This window comes from Halyomorpha halys, unplaced genomic scaffold (genome assembly GCF_000696795.3).
Source record: "Halyomorpha halys isolate HHAL.00 unplaced genomic scaffold, Hhal_1.1 Scaffold343.1, whole genome shotgun sequence".
Lineage (NCBI taxonomy): Eukaryota > Metazoa > Arthropoda > Insecta > Hemiptera > Pentatomidae > Halyomorpha > Halyomorpha halys.
The window spans coordinates 764,891-773,077 of record NW_027109758.1 but is presented as its reverse complement, the minus strand read 5'-3'; the positions used below and the strand labels follow the sequence as shown (position 1 = coordinate 773,077).

The 8,187-nt window shown below is 29.8% G+C and overlaps 1 protein-coding gene across 16 annotated transcripts in view; it reads right to left on the bottom strand.

Moving 5' to 3' along the window:
• Rbfox1 (RNA-binding Fox protein 1) overlaps positions 1 to 8,187 on the bottom strand; it is a 230,189-nt gene that overhangs the window by 165,913 nt on the left and 56,089 nt on the right. For 13 of the 16 annotated variants that reach the window (XM_067047937.1, XM_067047939.1, XM_067047943.1 and 10 more), the window contains exon 2: positions 4,183 to 4,221. The exons of the other annotated variants lie outside the window; for them this stretch is intronic. In XM_067047937.1, coding sequence (XP_066904038.1) covers positions 4,183 to 4,221 — 39 coding nt within the window. The remainder of the gene's footprint in view (positions 1 to 4,182; positions 4,222 to 8,187) is intronic. 16 annotated transcript variants of the gene reach the window in all.

Here is an 8,187-nt window from a genome sequence, read left to right as displayed (position 1 = left end):
AATCAATAATCTTCCAGTATGTCACGAAACACACGTGGACTGCCGTCAAAATAGCCCTGAAGAAGCCCTGCAACGTGGGGCGAAACGTTGGCTCATTAAAATAGTATATTTCTACTATTTGAGTTTTTCTTGACCGCACCCGGACCATATTCCTTTCATAAATTAGAATTGTTCGATGTATTATAATACATCGAACCTTCTTCATGGATTTAGTGTTGTTTTTTTCAGCGTTATTACACATTATTAGTGGTTACTAATTAAAATTATTATACTATACATTAAATGTCATGGTATTTTGGGTATAAATAAATATTCGAGCAAATTTTTATCGGCTCTCGCATTATTACCATTATTATTTATAATCTGAAAAAAGATGCTTGGTGAATATTAGTAAACCTTAAGGAATATCAGGAAATATTGCTCTTACTTCATACCTTAGAAAGGTATCAAGTAAGAGCAACATCAAACTTTACAATATTTACAATTTTAAAAAGTAACCTGGTAAATTAATTTATGTGCAACTTTCAATAATATCCGAAACGAAATCGATAAATAAAATATTAAGAAAACTCTCTTGTCGATCTATAAACAAAGATAATTAAACGTCGTAAGTCGAAGTTAAAGGGAGAACGATTTTAGTTGGGAAAATATCAGATATTTTGAATTATTGAAAATCGAATCGGAGTTAATGATTGTTCTATGAGTAATACATAAAGATCAAAAATTGTAAACAAATTCGCTTACTTCATCAATTGAAACACGGTAGCACAGTTAAACAATGTAAGAAACTCGCTAACTGACAAGTTATATCATGACATTCTGAATTTGTAATGATATAAGTGACGGCTACATCTCACAAATAAATAAAATTCTAGGAAACTAAGATAAACTAAGTTCCTGAGTCTTTCGACCCTCCGTATATACATGTCGTGTCTAATGTCTCGCCAAACCGTAATTTTCATATGAAGTTCTCATATTCCAGTAAAGGAGCTCAATTTTACCTACAGATGGAACAGAGAACAGGATTCTCTCCTCAATAACAAGGTTCCAGTTATTAAGTGTTTCCTGCCTGTATTTAATAATTTTACGGCGATCCTTGCGATAGAGGAGCAAACTGTTAGATGGGACCATAATGACAGAGCTGTGGAGGAAGTTGGCCAAGGACAAGAGACCTCATGTAGCGACCTTACGAGGATTTGCAAAACATCCTGGCCACCGCTTATCCCCCAGCGCCATCTCCATTTCACATCCTATAACTTAATCAGTGTCCTCTACACCTCAGCCGTGAGAAAATATCTTCAACCTTGGCGGAATGGAACAATTGGTTAATGTAATAATAATGGAAGGTAGGCACGTAATAAATTAAATAAACCAAGGTAAACAACAGATGGATACGTAAAGGGAGCCAATTATCAAGACTTCATAATACTAAATTGAAAGATTACTACAGATTACAGGTGCTTATAAAGCAGAAGAAAAATTAGATGCACCGTGAATGGCTCAAGTAACGACCGACAAGGGAAAATATGTGGACTGAAACAGAAAAGGGCCTAACAAAAATGTTCAACAACGGCCATGGATAGTTGCCAAACAATGAGACAGTTGGAGAGCACATGGTCAGGTGCTGACACTACTCGGATAGAAATGGTGTTATTGCCAAGGAATTAGTTCTATTGCTCGCCCAAGTCTATTCTCGGCCAATATGTATTCAATTTGATTTTTATTCAAATTCGAGTTTAATTATAACTACTGAAAATATTCATACGAATAGGAACAATGAATAACATTTCATTATATAACTATAATGTACTGTTAGGAATTTTCTTCAACGAAATTTTAGTAAAAAAAAAAAAAAAAAAAAAAGTAAACGAAATCAAAGAGTAGACCATTTTTGACAGTACGTTCTAGCCTTGTCATGTTTCTCAATTCCTTTTTTTGTCAATATTTAAAATTTTAAATCGATAAATTTTACTAACGGCACCTGTTCTCTTCGCGATAAAGCTTTGTAAATACAATAACGGGAAATATAATTCTATAACTTTTGTAAGATTACTTTAATTAGTCAGTTGTTTATTCAATTTTATCAGATAGATTTGTTTCGTTTTATTACCTTGTTTTTCTTTTTCTATTATTACCTATTTGGACTGATCAGTATGATGTGAAAACAACTCGAATTTTTTTCTAATTCCTCCTAGTATTTTAATCTTGATTAACAAACAAGCAATTTGTTGTTTTGATAATACTTAAATTTATAATAATAATAATATATAATAAAATTATAAAATAATTTGAAGATCAAGCTTTATTTTTCAATGTAAGATTGTTATCTATATTTATTTATTGGTTAACTTGATTTTGTACTGACTACAGTTTTCCAAAGCCGCTTAGAATTTTCCATTTGTATTCTTTCGAATGTATTAAAAAAATGTAAAAACAGACTTCGGGAAACAGAGAAAAATAGTAACTAAATAATGCGTAATGAAGTTAATATAATTTTCATATTCTAATTAGATCTATTAGAACTTATTATTATTATTATTGAATTCGATATTTTAATATAATATTAAATTTAAATATTTCTTATTTCTCTTAACATCATCAAAAAATAATAATACATTTCTATTTTCCTATAAATTCCATAAGATCAGTTAGACCAATCCTCATATACACGTCTCGTTTCGGCCAATCTCTTTAAGGTTTAACAGTTGGTTTAGATTTAAGAAGGTTGCTTATTCCCCATCAGGCTAAGGAAGTTAATAATTGGTACAATAAATTATTATCGAAAACCATAAAGACCCTATTTCTGTAGATCCATCCGATCGCTGTTTACGACCAGTTAGTTCTAGATATATTCCTATACTGGAATCTATAAACGTTTATTTTAATAGCTTCCCCACATAAGCTCAACTATATCAAGTCAAGGATTCATGGATATATTTATCAAAATTACCATAACAAGTATTTTTAATTTTTTTTTTCTCTGTTTCAATTCAAATTACCGTAACTTGAAAAACTGTATAAAAAAGAAGAATACAAAAAATAAATTTGTTAACAATATTTTAATAATGCCACGAGTTTCTTTCGATTGTTCTTACTAAATTAAAATTAGAAACTTTCTGAACACATGATAAACAAAAAAGGATTTATAATACATACAAATATGGAGGGTCTGTGCTCTTTTATGAAAAAATAACAAAACAAAACAGAAATCATGCAAATGAAGTAAATATGAAAGTATTCTAATAGAAATATTTCAGAGTATTTGATGGTAATGAGGGACTTGAAGAAGGGGGAAAAAAAGAACATGCAGAAGAAAAGCAGGAAATACAAAGTAAAGGGCAATTTAACAAAATAAGAAAGGAAGAGATTAAACAAGGCAATAGTATTAAGAATATAATTCAAAAAGCTTAGACTATTAAAAAGAGTGTAGAAAAAATAGACTATGTCCATCAAGCGATTGCTCAGACAGGAGGAAAAATAGAGGTCACTTCCACCAATTATTCTTAAGCTCAGATTCTCCCAACGATCTCTAACATAACATCATATTTATACAAATATAAAAGCTTTCAAAACTTTCATTATGATATTATATATTTTTTTTAAAAATGTAGAAGGACGTAGTCATATTTTTTCCTACTCACTAAAATCTCAACTCAGTACCAATTGTTATAATGGTTATACAATAATAGAAATAAGATTGAACTATACAAAACATACTACACATCACTATTAAATTAGTAAAAATTGTATTTTCTTCCTCAAAATATCTTTTTTAAGAAAGCAAATACAATTAATAACAAATAAATAGCAGCTATTTCGCGTCAGTGAAAATTGGAAATATATATATAAACATAAAATTGAAAATTATTCCATTGAATTATTACTAATCTATAAAAAATAAATGACGCAGAATAACTAATTTTAATTTATTAATAAGAAAGAGTATTTGTTAGTAAACTACTGTACTTTTCACCAACTACTGCAAAAAGCCTACTTACTAAATTCATAAGTTACAATTAATCGCAAAAAAAAAAACTAATAATTATACGTTATTTTTGTTTTATTATGCTTTCATAGAAAAAAATTAAAAGGAAATTAGCATAAACAAAAAAAAAAAATTAAAAAACAAAAAAATAAATAAATTAAATAAAAATAAAAAGTGAAGGTGGCAGGGTGACAAACCTGATTGGGGAGGTATAGTTGTCCCTCAGAGGTACATACCTAGAAACAAATAAATAAAAGGTTAAAATTATAAATTATTATATAAATTATAATGTAAATATAAATGAATGTTGTTTTAAAAAAAATATATACATACATAGATTATATTTAAGAGACATAAGCAAGGAGTCACAAAATGAAGAAAATATTCAAGAATAACGGTAATTATAAATACTAATTATACTAGCATTTTATTTCTTATTTTTTTTAATTTGCTTATTAATGGTCTTACCTATTTTCAGCAAAAATAGCCTCCCAGTTATGAAAGTATGTAACTAATAGGCATGACAGAAAATTAATCTCTTTAAACCTTAGCAAAGTACACAAACACAGAAATATATCCACAATTTCTTTTTAACTAAAGGAATCAGTACTAGAAACAGCATAGAAATCCTTCCAGTTTAGTTTAATATTAGGGGGTCATCTTATAAAACAAGTTTAAATGAAGACATAGGTCAATTATAAGTCCTAAAAAGTTATGTCGAAATAGTAAAAAAAAAAAAAGACAACAGGACATAAGCCACTCTGGCTACTATTCTGGTAGTAAAGGATAGCGGAACATATATACAGAAATTGAATTTTTTTAATAAGAAATAACTATGACGAGCATAATTGGGATTTTTTTTACAATTATGGAATTTTACATAGGCAATTATTTTATTCATTAAATCCCTACTTCAAAACAGTGAAGAGATCTATCTTCCCTAACCAGGGATTTAATTTGGAGGTATGTAATAATCCATCTTTGGTATATATGTATCGAAAATTAAACAATATCGTTAAATTACATTTTAAATTTTGATTACTTCCATGTTAGTAAAAAAAAAAAAATAGTTTAATTACATAAAGTTTTCTTTAATAGAAATTAGAACGATATTTCAAATTGTAATCGAAAGCCGTGCCATTTTCTCAATTGTAAAAAAAAAAAACTCAACCATACGACTGACAGAATAGCTTGCAAGTTTTTTTTTCTTTTGAAAAATTTCCCTAGAATATGAAATCAAAACCAGCTCTACTTGAATATTATATTTTAAGATACCGTTGTTTAAACAAAAAATTGTCTAAATTTGTGTAATAGAACGAATTTAAATTTCGTTTCAGCCCATGAGAATGTTTAAATAAATTGTAATACAAAACCGTGTGTATCAATGAAAAAGAAGTCTTAATGAATTAATACAATTAATAAATTTTTCTTGTTAAAAAAAAAAGTTTTAGAAATCTGAACTTGTATTAGAATTAATATATTATGATTAGATTAACCAGTCAATATGTAATTTCAGTTATGTATTTTTTTTCAAAGACACATTGGTTTACGCATAAAAATAAATCATTAAATCCCGACACACAATATTTTAAAGAAAACTGTAACCATATTATTGCTAATCTGCCTTTGAAATTCGAATAAACAATGAATTAGAAATCTGCCATTAAAAACCACCATATGATTTCAATCAGTTTTTGTTCACTAACTTTACAATTACAAATATCAGTATAATAATTATGGGAATTATTAAATATATAAATCTGTATTGTGCACGGAAGTGATTTGGTCAGAACACTCCACCTCCAGATTTAAGGGTGCCCACTTTATGAGGCAGGGAGGACCATGGAGGACTGTTGAAACAACAGGGTTGACTCACAGCTTCAGTAGCAGACATGGGAATCACTGTCATCAGTATAATTAATTAAAACAATATAGAAAATAGTTTTACACTTTATAGAAAGATTAAGTAACAGTCATAACATCTTCCTTTCCAATACCCAGGCCGAAGGTTTAATGGAGGTCAGATTTCCCCAGGTGCAAGAAGGTATTTCAACAGCGCAGCTGGGTAAATTTTTTTTATGCTCAGTCATCCGACATTCATTCTGCATCTTTCTCATGTCTGCCACTTCTACCTAACCGATAGTCATCTCGATAATATCTCGGATGGAAGGTCGGGGAGAGAGTTCTAGTCGCCTCTTAGATCCACCGTTTTATGAGGTTTCTTAAGCACCACCAACTTTCCCTTATTGAAATGGACCGTCGCGTGCTTAAAACTTGTTTTCCATGAAATTTCGAAAGGTCACAGGGAAACGGGAAGTGGGTATTTCGAATTTCAAATGTATTATCTTACAGAATTATTATTCAAAAACTGTAATTTACATAAATAGAAGTAAAGGAATAGTTTTAATATTTAGATACCTAAAACATTATTATTTTGGAAGATTATACTAAACACACATAACAAAATGATTTTGAAAATGGGATATTTTTTTTTAATTTAATGATTTATATCGTCAAGTATCGACATTTTCCACGGTTGGGGGTAAGAACAAGATATTTATCTTTTAAGTACGAGGTCATTTATATATGTATAATTAATAGTTTTATTAGTTCCTTTATAGCATAGAATACGATAATTTAACTGGAACTTGTCAAAGATAGATAGAGTGATGTTACGACAAATGGTACAATGTTTAGGAATGTACACCAATATATATGCCGCGAATCCCCAGATAGAAAAGGAGAAAACGATCCACCATTACAGGACAATCTAGGACAAGCGAAGGAAGATCAAATAGGCGACATCAACATAAAGCCGAACATGAAAAGGGTAATAGCCAATAGATGGACGAGGCATTTATCGGGGAGGAGTCCTAACTGCGGAGGATATTCAATAAACCTCCTCCAAAACCGATAAAGACCCAACTCAAGGGGCAACCTTATGAAATATTCGTTCCGGGAGAGGTTCTCTGCCTCGAGGTAATCAGTTCTAAGGGAAATTGGAAAATCCTCCGGTCTAGCGTTCCATTAACTTTTTTTCTCAGATCCCCTTTTACTCCCGATTCACCCTTTTATGGATTATACTGTTCACTATATATAAATGTTATAAAAATAATTAAATGTACACAGAGAAAAATCTTTTGAGAAGATTCCTGAATCCGACAGGAACCATCCACATAATTTAAGCCATCTATAGGTTTCTGTAATGGTTATTGAGAATAGGGCTGAGTCTCTGTTCCGTGTCTATTTTTAAGTAATTTCTGTAATATAATGTAAGTTATATCTGTAAATGTACGATAAGTATCGCAAGTAACCCGTCCCAGTCTACTACTAAGTTATATCTCAAGAAAATACATGATGAAGTATTGCGGGAGCCCTGCCCCTTGTCATTGCTAAGTTATAGCTCTAAATGCATGTTCAAGAATTGTAGGACCCGGCCACCAGTCCATCGCTGCTATATTTATAGAAAATACATGATTTACTATTGCGAATATCTTGCCTAGTGCCCATTTATAAGTTATATCAATAGAAACTTTATGTTTAAAATTATAATAAATTTATAAATTAATAAAGGTTAAATAAATTAATATGATGTTGAGGGAGAGAGGTTGAAAGAGAGAGAGAGGGAGAGAGGGTGAGAGAGAGAGAGAGAGAGAGAGAGAGAGAGAGAGAGAGAGAGAGAGAGAGAGAGATGAAACTTTTTAAGCCATGTCAATAGAAAATTTATGATAGTAGTGTATTGAACTAGCCATTACAAAAAGTACTACTTTTATTCACGCATTGAAAATTTAATACAAAAATTTATCTTATATGATGGTTCTACCCATGACAGCTATTGCTCTAATAAGTTAATTAATTCATTTCCAAATATTTTTATACTAACTAAACACTAATAAGAGTCCTTCAAATGTTTAGATTATTTTATATCAGTTATTTAATGACCAATTAAAAATAGTTAATAGAGCATATTCATTATAGTCCATATTCATTCTTATCGCTTAATCAACTACTACCAATCCCATTATTATGAATCATTCACATTTAATTGTTCCATTAGAAATGTTATAAATTAAAAATAATTAGGTGAGCAATTAAAATGGGCATAGGCATAAGTACCAGGTCATTCAAAAAGTCCTGTCGTTTTTTTGGGGGAAATTATAAATAAATAAATATTTTCAAATAATCACCTTTATTCATCAAAA